Source organism: Erithacus rubecula (genome assembly GCF_903797595.1).
Source record: "Erithacus rubecula genome assembly, chromosome: 9".
In the NCBI taxonomy this organism is placed as follows: domain Eukaryota; kingdom Metazoa; phylum Chordata; class Aves; order Passeriformes; family Muscicapidae; genus Erithacus; species Erithacus rubecula.
This window is the reverse complement of record NC_136660.1, coordinates 5460901-5474129: the sequence shown is the minus strand read 5'-3', so window position 1 is coordinate 5474129 and position 13229 is coordinate 5460901. Positions and strand designations below refer to the sequence as shown.

Sequence of the window (13229 nt, the reverse complement as noted above, 5' to 3'; positions counted from 1 at the left end):
CATGTATTTTATTTTTCTTTTTTTTTCCCTATTAAATTGTACTTCTGACTTGGAGTCTTGCATTGGTTTTGCTTTCAAAACTATCACAAGAACACATAAAGAGATTTTGGCTGTATTTATATTAATATAAAGTTCTATTTTTATACTTTCAAAATAACTAAATATATCAGCCAGTGAAAAGAAGTGCTATCACCTAATGTTCCAGTGATTCCAATAACATTCACTCACAAATGGCCCTACTAATCAGTAGTTTATTCCTATTGTGATGGTATTAATACAGTTTGCAGCAATTCAGTATATGCATTTAAAATCTCAGTAGAGCCCTTCAAACAAAATACACAAGAATTTTTCAAAGCCATCTGAAACTAGAGCCAGGAATGGAAATACAATTTTGCATCATTTATTAAAAGGAATTAGGTACTTGCCCAATGCCCTAGTCTCAAAACTAATGAGAAATTTTAAATTAAAATATTCAGTCAGGATTTTTTTCAGAATGATGCATTATATGTAAGAATAAATAATCTTTTTCTTACACAGATCTATTAAAAAATTGGCTAACTAATAGACCAAGACATTTCCATAAAGCAGTCAAAATGGCACACAATAGCAGCTAATAAAAGACCAAAAATTTGAATACAATGCTTTTTCTTTTTTTTTAGCAATGACAGGTGGACCTTCTGAGAGTTGGTAGACAAAAACTAAACACTATATCATTTATTGTGTTAATAATTCACCTATCTGTAAATAAGAAGTCAGATTTGCTCAAGGTTAGATCAGTTCTGCCATATTTCTCTAGTAATGTATTAATTACTGCAAAAGGATATTACTTTCAAACAAAGATCAATTCCCTAATCAGCAGGAGTCTATTTTGATTGCTTACAAAATCACCCTAACGAATACTCTTCTGAAATTGTTTTGGTTCTCCAAGACTTTATATAGCCCTAAATTTATAGTTCTTAACACTCATTCACCTTCTAGTATTAAAGATACTGTATGTAAAAATGTTTAGACATGCAATGTACATTAAATAAGATACAATACCTCAAAGTCTTAATAACAACTATTGTTGAAGTAACCTCGGGCTTTACTGCAAGGAAGTGCAGATTAAGTTAGGGGAAAAAAAAAAAGTCCCAAAACCAAAGTTTCACTGTATGTCCTTCCCCTATGCGTGTGGTGTCACAGCACAACTGGTCTGTAGCTGGGCAAATAATTTGGCCATAAATAAGAAACCCAGTTTAGGTAGCTTGGTCGATAAACAGGTCCCTGGGTGAACAAGGATAGGATATATTCCAACCCAAACAGGGACTTCACCCAATCACATTCTGCCCTAAGATGCAGAGCTCTCACTGGTCAGAGAGCTAGGCAGTCCAAGATCCAACCAAACAGCTGTCTAAACCCAGGAAATTCAAACCCCCTATATAAGAAAGTTCCAAACAATAAAACTGTTTTGTCTCACAATCTTCGGAGTTCATGTCATTTGTCTGTCTCTGATCAACAACCTCATGTAACATATTTACATTAATATATCATGCAGCAGATTCCAGAAAACCAAAAGTGTTCTAAACTCCCAGAAAACAAAGTGGTTTGTTGATATCTGATGATTTTAAAAAAATTAAATGGTTTCAGTGTTGTTTCACTGCTGTTTCAGTGTAGTCCATCTGTTCAGGACAGACATAACCTTAACAGGACAGACTTTGCAAAGAGAAACACAAGCGTCTTCAGTTTAAATTTTTGCTTTTTCTTTCAAGAAGTCATTGGACTTATCTTTGCCATTTCTAGCCCTTGACTTAACTTCCTGATTTAGCCAGCAGCTGGAAGGATGTTAATCCAAAGGTATGAGAAAGGAAGTGGTAAAACAATATGCTCCCAGCCCTGGCCTCTGCATATGCACAGCAAATGGATTTTGAACACACTGCATATAAAAAAAAAAACTGTATTAAGTGAGGACAGGAATATTGCTCAGCAGAAGAAACCAACCTGTGCCTTCAGCAGCTTTCTCCTCTATCCTTCTCTCCCCATCAATACTCCCTCACAATTCCAGGTAATCTGTGATTTGACAGTGACTACATCATAGTCGTCATCATGAATGGTATGACCTGTAGCCAACCAACATTTCCATTCCTCCTGCCCAGCTGGGACAAAGGCAGAGCCACCAAATCCAAGAAGGGCTTTGGAAACAGTAATCATATCTATGCCAACATAAATAGTGCAACAAAAAATTCAGAAAATAATACATGTTCCCATACAAAAATGCACATGGAGGGAACTGGCAAGTACATCAGGAGACTGGTCTTGAGACACTGAAGTCAGGAATAGAGGACATAGAGGGTTTACTACTTCAGGGTTTGTTTTTCAAAAAAAATGCACACGATAGTCACTTTGCTACAAAACTTAAGTTAGCAGAAAGTTTGAGATGCTAAAAATACAAAATACAGATTCCACTCAGCTATTCTCCTCATGCAAATTAAATACTTCAAGACGACAGTCTGTTCCTGAACTTTTCTATGTTCAGTTTTCTCAGTTAAGATAAATTTAAAAAGCAAACATACAAGATGTAAAATGTCAAATTGTTGCTAGAACAACTTCAGCAGTGTATGAGGTTGCTGTGGAAATTTGCCTTTTCCTGTCCTCAAGAAACTGCCATGTACGAAAAAGATTGCTCACGATAAATATATCACTAACAGCCCATTTATAATGCTTCAGCACCTATGATTTTTAACCGAATACTTGATTTAGCCTATTTTAGTGTAGCTGAAGACCTGCAATATCTGTCAGCAAAATAAATTTTTCTTAATGGCAGGTTATTACCAATATCTCATTTCAAAATCTTTTTCAAATGCAGAGCCCTGAGAATGACAAAATGAAGAAAAAAAAATCAGAAGTGATCAAACAATTCAAGTATGGACAATGCATAATAGAAATAAACAATAACACTTCACTCTCACATGTAAGTCTGCTTAGTTCACAAGTGCTTAATGCAAACTAAAAGAAAAAATTCTGTAATGGAAGGGACCGAGATTCTGGATCTGAGACTGTGGTGGGTTTAAGCCACAATGCCAAAAAGGGGAGGTAGCAGCATGGCCCTTTCAGCATTACTAAAAGACCTTAGAAGCAACAGTTGCCTTGACTGCACGTCAATTGTCGAAATACAGGGGGAGCTGAAGGATATGCTTTCTTGGGAATGCCAAAAAGGCCTTCTTCATTTGAAAAATACAGAACTTTTGCCCTAAACTAAGAAAACAGCGTCTGGTCCTGACTGCAACATTTTTACTTTATTTTGACATGAATTTCACTGAAACTCCAATGTCTCAGCTGTATGAGAATGGGAGGAACAGGAATGCACCAGGCCCTATGTATCCACACAGTCATGTAATCTACTGAAGTACCTTTTGCAACAGTACTTCACATTTTGGGTGGGTTTTCCACACTGCTATTTGTGTAAGTTGGATATTGAGACTTCATACAACACATCATAGTATTCACCGTTAAGCACAGAACTGCTGTAATTCTGGGAAAGAAGAATATGAAGCTCATAAAATTCTAATTATGCTTTCCATAACTTATCTTACTCAAGCATAATGAGATCAGTGTTTCACTATTGCACAGCTGACACATTATTAATGCACAGAAACACCAGTGGAGATCTGAAGAGTGGGTGGCTTTTGAAATTAACTGCTAAATGGATCTGATAGTGTAAAGCTCAGCTGCTCCTCCTGCCATCACAAGAGAAACACTGAGCAATATCTGGGGATGAAGGTCTCCTGGCACAACTTTCCTTAAACTGGACAGCCACTGTTGGGATGGAGGACAAGTACCATGCTGACATCTCTCCCTCACTATACAGACTCTCAACAGGTATAGTTCAGAAGATAGACTTTTAAAAATGTTTTTAACATACAGAGACAAAAATTCTGTTTGTGTGCATACCTCATGATCTATACACATGATCTATAAATACACTCTCACACACACATATATATATATATAATGTATAGACTTATAAGTCATAATTTATATAAACAGCAACAAGTAAGACTGAGAGTGATGAGTCTGATGGAGATACACAGTCACCTTCCAAAACTCAAGCTCTGGAAGCTGAATTTCCACAATGCTGTGCTGAAATAACCACCTGCATCCCTCAACCTATATCGTGCTCATTGTCGTATCTTCAAAGAGAGCTTTCTTTCCTTTTTTCACTGAAGAAAGTGCAGATGATCTACACAGCTACAAAGCAATTGGTTTTCTTCAGCACAAGTGAAAATTTTGTTCTCATAAATGCTGTTGGGAAAAAAAAATCAAATACTTAAGTGAATTCCAGAGAATCCAGCATACCTCATGGCTCTTCTACATAAAGAAGCTGTGCAGTAGGTTAACACTGAAGCCATTTTGTGAATACAGTTCAGATACACTGACACTAACTCCTATCCAGCTGACTGGGTTATGAACAGGAGTATAACCAGTCTGGGTTTTAGCAACAGTTATAAATATCAATATGCAAGCAGTCACCCTCCATGAGCTCCCTGCAGCTGTGGCTTCAACTGCTCAGCTTCATTTATTGAGCTTGAATATGGAACCTCAAGATGCTTTATGCCTGTCTTTTACAGAGAGACATGTAAATCATCACCAGCATTTCACTGCTATTTGACTCGGGAACAGGTGCAAGAGACAGAGGCACATAACTGGGAGCATCGCTCAGCTATAGCTGGAGGATGCTAAACATTATCTAAGGTTTTTTAAGTGGCACAACCCTTGAAGAACAAGAAGTGCTTTACAAGCAGGAAAGAACCTGAGCTACAAAGACATCCAGGATGCTGTGACATACTAAAGCAGATTTCTCTGTATGAGCTGCCAAAATGGCAACTCCCAGGCCAGTATAATCAACATGAGTTGTGGTTACAGTTGAAGTCTAGAATATACTCAATTTTGTTTGGAATTCTCTAACTTCTACAAAGGAAATTAACATTAAGAGCTATCCTTAGCACAGCACCTAACTACAAAAAAAATTTTTTTCTTTAATATGCAAGCATGTTTTTACAAAACTAAATCACAAAAAAGCTTACAAGTTTAAAAAGAAAGCCTGCCATTAGCCAACATCTCAAGAGAAAATGCTTTGGAACAACCAATGCAGTAGTGTAAAGTGCACAGAAAGTACCAGGGCCACCTAGGAAACACCACTGCAGTGAGGCTTTCCATCCCATCACTCATTTCCAGAGTGGAAAGCCACAGGGAAACACCCATATTTCATAACAAAGCATCTGGGAAGGTAGTTTATTGCTCTTCATTTGGGACATGTCATGGGAAGGTAATGGCCTCTCCCTAGAAGGTTGCATGGAGAGCAGTGACTCCCAATAAGCAGGAGTTTATAAGAAGCAGGTACCAAAGTACACAGGCGGGATGTGGCACTGCTTGAGATGTTTATGTTCTGTGGGAATATTGCAGTAATGTAATCTCCAACAAAGTAATCTTTGAACCATCTCCAAGTGCTGTTTCTGCATGTTACTGTCTTTCACAACGTAGCAAAAATTGGGTCATTTATGCTCTGCTGAGTCAGTTACTCAAATTTTCTCTTCCCCAAGCATTAAAGTTTTCCATAAGCTGACAGCTTCCAAGCATTTTCTCCTCTATTGCATATATCTCATCTCAAGCACTAGAATTTTGATGCAGAGAATGGAGTACCTGAAAAAAAAACTCACTATCTTTTTTATTGTTTTCCCTGGAAATGACAGTACTTCCTCCCCTCAAATTTGAAATATCTTCGAAGTTTTCACTTATTTTTAGGACTCAGAAGACTGAGTCTTCTCTATGCCTTACTTTGCATATACACAGTAATTCCTTTGTGAATTAATTTCTTTTTACTGCTGGAGTATTTTGAGTGTCTGCTGAAGACTTAATTATAGTATCTAGCAGTGTATATCTCTATTTTTCATTGCACAGAGAGAGAGCAGGCTGCAATGAAGTAACTGAATAGGCAGAGGAACATCAGCAATACCTACAGAAGCTCCTGATTTTGAAAGGGATCCAACTGAGCCATGAGCTCAACATATAAAAGAGAAACTGCAGAGGCCTTGGGGTCTGCCACAGAAATGACAGCTATCATACCTTGGAAGGAGGGACACTGAAGTTGTCGAAGATACACTTAGGGTATGGTGACGAAAGGCTTCTCCCCACAGTCCTTTGCAGGTTTATGTTAATATACCCCAGTTCTGTTCTCTTCACTGGCCCAGACTGGACTGCCCTTATCTCCCCTATACGACCTTTCCCTAGACCGTTCTCCCTTTCCCTGATCCCCACTGGCCTCAGTTTGCTGCAGTATCCCACCCTTATCACCCCATTGGTTTCCCTGGTCCCTTACACTGCATATACACCATTTTCCCCTATTCTCATTGGACCCTGATCCCATTCTCCACCCCTCTTTCCCCATATTGCAACCCAGCCCCTCCCATGCTCCTAGTCTTTTTCCCTAGACCCTTTGCCTGGGTGGAATAAATCTGGCCTTTGGAACCCTATACAAGGACCCTTCCTGCCTCTTCTTCATCTGTTGCCTGAGCTACCTGGTGTGTGGGGTTTTTTTTTTCCCCCTTGTGAGTGAGCCTGTGCCACCAAAGCGACTCTTTCCTTACTGGAGACGCTTTCGGAAGGTTGTGGCACCTCCCCGTCACCTGTTGCAATAAGAAACTTACTCAGAAATGCTAAATTAGATCATGAAGACAAAGAAGAAAATAAATCCTCGAAAGAGTGAAAAACTAGTAGTGTGCCACAGTATAAACAGAAACGAACAAGAAGCCTGTTCTACTTTTCATTATCATACCAAGTATAAAGAATTCTCTCGAGAACCTCTGGAAGCCCTATAGAAGCTTGTTGCACAAACTGCAAACTTTCTTCTTTAATCATGACAGAAATGGCATTAAACTGGCACTTTAAAAGTATTTGCTTCATAGTCCAACACAACCAAGCCATCTGTAGCAGAATGCAGTCTAGCAAAGGGATTCTAACAATTGACAGCTGGAACAGAGGGGCAGAGAGGGAGGAGGGGAAAGGCTACATAAGGTCAAAGGAGTTTTCCATGTATTCAGGAACACTTCTCACATAGTTTATCACTAAGTGCCTTAACATGCAGTCAGCACATGAATATATTTGGCTCATTAACATCTAACCAGAACAAACACATCCACTGCCACCCAAAACAAATGTCATTCAATTCTTCTCTAAGATGATCTCATCATTAGCATGACAGTCAGACTGAAGGCCCACAGTCCCACATGAGCCACTGGCACTGGCCAATGTAAATCAGATTCTCACAACGAAAAAGAGTTCATTATTGCCAGTGAAGATTCAGTCTTTGTTCCTGTTTTTGCTATAAGTCTGGCTAAATCTCTATATTCTTGCAGAACCCCGCTCAGACTCCCAGGAAAGGATGGTTCTTCAAGGTGCTGGTTTAGCAAAGATTTCACTTGTTCCAAGAAAGAGATACATGCAAACAGGCATGCTCTTTATTTTACTGGGGCAGGCGGGACATTGAGTTGTTCTTGCAGCCTTCCTAGCTCAGGAGATATGCACATTCAGGATCTCTTAATGAAAATGTATTTTAGCTTTTATCTATATATTCTTCAGAAACACAGAATTGCAGAAGAACCAGTTCTTGCTATAAACCAGTCCTGAAACTGGGAGTGATAGTTACAGAAGACCTTTGTATTAGTTGAGATCAAAGGGCAAAGTTGTTAGTTTGACAAGGTGAGTACTGTAAAGCTAATGAAGCATTGTCTTCATATTCAGAGCAACAAAATACTATAGGGTTTCTTCTGATTTATTATATATGGATTCATAATGAATTCACAAGCAGCATTAGTTGGTTTACAGGTATTAAAAAAGGCAACACATACTTCACAAACAAGGTATACCCAGAACACATGAAACACTCTGACTCACCATCATGCCAAGCATCAAGTTGTGCGCCTGCCAGCTAAATGTACTATTCCCCAGTCCTGCTTTTCATTATAGAGTCAAATTGTTTCCTCTTTTGACATCTACGCTGCACAAGACCAGTTTCTTCCAAAAGGAAAAGGCCAATATAATACTTTTCTGTTCTACAACAGCTTCTTCCTTTTTTGTTACAGAAGTTTCTCATGCATGCTGTCATTCAATGCATCCACTTTTTCCTATACCCAATTCCAATCCTTTTCTTTCCAACTTCTTGTGTTCTCCTAGATCCATTACCTGAAAGTATAAACTTGCCATAAAAATTACCCACTTTAAACTCATTTAATCATAACTGCATTTTCCATTATTCTTCTTTCCTTCTTTTCTTTCAGGATGATGGAACATGCTTCTTAAAATGCCTGTCTGGAATATCTTTCTTTCATTTTTATCTCTAGACCTTCAACAACAAATTTTCGTTTCAGCGTATCATTCAGGTTTCCAAAACTCTCTTTCCAAAAAAAATTATTAAGAAAAGCCCACACCTTCCTATGCCTAAAACGTGTACAGCTGATGGTGTGAAAAAATGCGAACTGCTATCTGTCCTCGTTTGGAGGACTGGTGTCTGCCAATAAAGGCAGGAGCTTCTCTTTGAAATGGAGACTATAAAATCTCTCCCTCCAAATTATTATAATTTTGACATTTAGGGGCTCTCAGGCAAAGATATGGGAATTTGGAACAACAGTTCTTTACTGTATATATATATACATATATATATACACACATATATATATCTCAAGGCAAACAAAACAGCAACAGCTAGAAAATTAACAGTAAACAGAACAGGAACCCAGTAGCAGTTCTTTCGGCTGTGGGCACCTTTCCCCTGCGGTGCAGTTACCGTCTCGGCTCGCAGGCAGCGCCGCAGCCCCGGTGCGCAGGGGGAGGTGCGGTGATCCCGCAGGGACACGGGGGGTGACGGCGGCTTTGTCCCGCATGGGAAGGGTGGAGGAGAGACGCTGCTCGCGGATCTCAGTGTCGGTCCAGCAGAGTGCGTGGTGGTGGCGGTGGAATGTCCCGGGCAGGGGGTTGCGGGGTCCCCCAGCCGAGGAAAGGCAGCTGCCGGCGTCGGTGTGACAGAGTGCGGTTTTTCCAGCGACCCTTCTCCTCTGAGCCAGGCGAGCAGATGAGCACAACAGCAAGTGCAGCTCCCCGCCACTTCCTTTACCTGCCCGCCCCCCGTCCGTGCTCCTTAGTCAACGGGCCGTCAGCATTACAATAGGAAAAACTCCACAGAGAGAAAAGGGAAAAGGAACCAACCCCCAACACTATCTATGTTTCTACCATAGTGCCATCTGCTAGTAAGTATATCACCTAAAAACTTCTCCTGCACATTATTCTACTATTCTCTAAAATGTCTCTAGCTGCTTCTATTATTTGTCATCTCATTTTCTCTCTCTACGCTTAATTTCTAGATATTTTAATGTGCAATTAGAGAGGCAGTAATTAAATTCAAACTGACAGCTCTCAGAAGCACTCTGTTCAGACCACATTAAAACCTTGGCTCCAATTTGTCACCCTGCCCACACATGTAATTCTATCTCCCCTCTTGGCTGCTGAGGGGATATGACCACATTCCTAAAACTTCAGATTGAATTATATCATGTGCATGATTTTATCACTGATCTCTAACATCACAGTATCCAAATTATTTCTACACAGGTAAATTAATTTACTGTCCCTAAAATACAACTACTCTTTATCTACCTACAGGTAAAAAAATTTCATGTCAATTATTCATCACATCAATTGCTGCAAAGTTATTTCTGAGAATTTCAAAACCCTATTCTGCCTCATTTTGGAAGTATTGATGATTCCCCTAACCCATCACTTCAAGCCTACCACTCCTGTCTTTTTGTATCTTTGGGAAATGCACCGATGCCTTCAATTTCAACCTTATCTTGGCTACTTTTTTAAATCCCTGAAGTGGAAATGCACACCACTCACTTTACTTGCCCATACTTTTTTTTCAGAATCCATACTTCCATTTTTTTCCTATGCTAATGCTTTAGCCAAGAAGTTTTCTCCTCCAGTGACATCTATAAAGCATCTATTACTTTAAGGTAAACAACAAGCACAGTTTACCAAAAATCCTCTTCCCCAACATCCAGGCTACATACACTGACATCGCTTATTGCCATTTCTTTAGGCTTCTTGGCAGTCTTTTCTTCTATGACTGCAAACACCTCACATGCAGGGTGATTTCCAATAATACCAGCTAGGCAGCCAAGACCTCCAGTGCTCCCAGGAAATCATCTCACAGGAAGAAAAAGCATTTGTTTACAGCATGAACAACCTGAGGCACTACAGCTCTTCCCTACTTCTCAGCCTTTGTCAGAGGCAGAGGTTTCCAGTCAAAGTCATCACACGAAGTCATCATAATGAAGCTTATTACTGCAAACAGGGCTCCAGGTTCATTTACAGCCAACTCTTCACCTGAGTGATGAAAGCAATCAGTAACTGTAAAGTACTCAGACACTAGACTGATAACTACCCACAGAAAGCTCCACAGCAGTTGCAGACCTTCTCTTCTGCTCAGGCTTGAATACCATACAGTAAATACAGGGTACATTAATCAAAGAAGAAGAGAAGGTGGTAAGAACCGTATAAATAAACAAGCAGTTTTCATTTACTCCACTGAAGGCAAAGATCCTAGAGAAATACTACATAAAATTTTCTAAAATATTGCTTTGATGCATTTACATTAGCATCCAAAATAAAGCTGTACCAAAAACTTTTATTTTGGCATGATATTTTCATTATCGTTCGCATGCATGGGAATGCTTGACACTCTTCCTTTAAAGGCTACATCAAGACTCCACTTTTTCAAAATGTGCATATTACCATGTCCACACAAAGGATTTCACATAAAAGTGCAAATATTCCTACTGCTGTTTGACAAATCAAAAATTTTTACCACCTTTTTCATGTTTTCTTATTTTTAGCAAGTCTTGTTTTGGAAAATAAACAAACAAAAAAACCCCACAGCCAAAACACACCACACAAACCTTCACGGAGCTCACCCACTCCAACACAGTGTTTTGATAGTCTGGCAACAAAACCCAAAAGTTCCATACCAGTTTGAGCACCCTCATTGTTCCCCATGCCATGGTGTGCTCAGAGTTGCTATTGATACAGAGCAAAACATTGGGAGGTCTCTGTGAAAGGAATCTGCTCTAACTACAGCTAATATCCTGTATCCGAACTTTCCCTCAAACAGGTTTTTTCTGAAATGGATGATTAGAGGGTTTGACTTAGGAAACAACTGCTAGAACATCTGTAGGGAGCCCAAGTACGAATACTGAGAACTTGCCAGCCTTAACATCTGAAAACTGTGACCTGACAAGTGAGTCTCACTTCAGACTATACAATTTCAATGCTTTGTAAAAGCAGGAGGCAGATCTTTTGAAAATCTTCCTTCTCATGCCTATCAGCTGCCTCAAGAATGCAAATATTATTTTTTTTAAAAAAGTAATTTATAAGATAGAGATGGAAGAAAAAAGCTTTTGCCTTTTGCTGGATCAGCACAAGTTTGATAAAGGTGTCTGCTAGGAGAAAGGTTCAACCAAAACACTTTCACACATTAGCAAATACATATTTTCAACTTATGGACAGGATCAGCAGCTAGACTAGAATACTTTATAGAAATATACCCCTCCTAAACCCAAGAAGGATCTCTATCCTAGAGGATGAGATTAAAAGCATGTAAAATAACAGAGTACTTAGATACTAAGATTTTAACAGATTTTAAAATACCTGTCTCAATCAAGGAGAGATGGTGGCTTCAAAGAGCAAATAACATGGCTCTCTAAAACTAAAAATTCTTGCTCAAGGATATACTCACTTGCCTGTACAAGCAAATATATGACTCAGCTTGTACATCCAGAAAGTCAGCTTGCTTTGCTCAAGTACCTTAGCACAAACATACAAGCTGAGTCCCGTAGGAATATTAACTGAAAAGGAGTAAGTGGATCATCTATGCTTTTTTTGACCAGACTGCTTCATGACCTCCAGCATGACTGTTCCCACTTCAGCTTTTTTATTTTTGTTATTTATAATAATAAAAATATTATCCCGCAACAGCATTCCAAGAAATCCATCAGGAGCTCAGAGACAAGAATATGAAGAGTATCTTGAAATGAGACAGATACAGCAAAAGCCAGAGGAAAAAAATATCATCATCTAAATTCATTATGACTGCAAATACCTCAAAAACCAAGAGTAAAGTTACAGATATTAAGCTTATTATCAAATATATCTAAGACTTCCCTTCACCTTTTTCACAAATGTGTTGGAGCCCCCTTTCACCTACCAGTCTGTGAGGAATCTTCCTCAACAGTATACAAAACAAAACCATCCAATACAGTAGGTTCCTAGAATCTCACATCTATTTGAGTCTTTTGAAGACTTTGATAGCACTACTAGTTTATTTGGAGAAAAAATGCATAGATGTTTATTGCTTTTTAGATTATTTCATCAGATATATCTAAAGGCATGTCACACAAAGGCACACAGCCTCCTAGGGGTTATCTTAACAGCTTTAGATGCTTGGGCACCAATCCAGAAAGAATAGAGTCACAAGTATCACCTCATAAACCAGGCAAACAATTACCACTTATGTCATTAATCTTTTCTTATCTTTCTGAACTCTGACCTGAATTTCAGATAACTTGTTTGTGGAAGCTAAGGTTATCACAAGCTTAAGGGTTTATTTTTCACCTTAATTTCAAATCTCCCCAGAGCAGTAAGATGTGTTACTGGTAAGTTTACATAGTCAAAGCATCTTACAAATATAACATAACATTAATCCTATCATGTCACTCAGAGAACACTTCTGCAGTGCTTTAGGTTGATTTAAAAAGGAAGATGGGTGACTATTATCATATCACTCCACTCCTCCAACACAAACAAGCTTTACTAGTTTTTTCTTATCCTTTTCTTACCGTTCTTCCCCTCCATGCTCACCACTTCCCACCATCACTGGAGTAACCTAGACAGTTTCTTAAGGACCAAATTAAAGAGAATTAAATGTTTTAGTAAATGCAATTGTTATAGTATCTTACCAATGCAGGCCATTGAATTTGTTTGATCTTTGATCCCTGAGTCTGGCTTGGATCCTTTCTTTTTGCCCAGACCAGCTGGTACTCCACCAAGAAGGCTGCAAAATCTTCATAAACTTTAACCCATTCTCGCTTTTCCCATTCAAGGTCATCAAATTCCACATATACCTGGGGAAATGTAAGAAAGGAAAGGAC

General features: G+C 39.0%; 1 protein-coding gene across 6 annotated transcripts in view; it reads right to left on the bottom strand.

Moving 5' to 3' along the window:
• JMJD1C (jumonji domain containing 1C) overlaps positions 1 to 13229 on the bottom strand; it is a 163204-nt gene that overhangs the window by 97684 nt on the left and 52291 nt on the right. For all 6 annotated transcript variants that reach the window (XM_079312713.1, XM_079312711.1, XM_079312712.1 and 3 more), the window contains exon 2: positions 13038 to 13202. In XM_079312713.1, coding sequence (XP_079168839.1) covers positions 13038 to 13202 — 165 coding nt within the window. The remainder of the gene's footprint in view (positions 1 to 13037; positions 13203 to 13229) is intronic.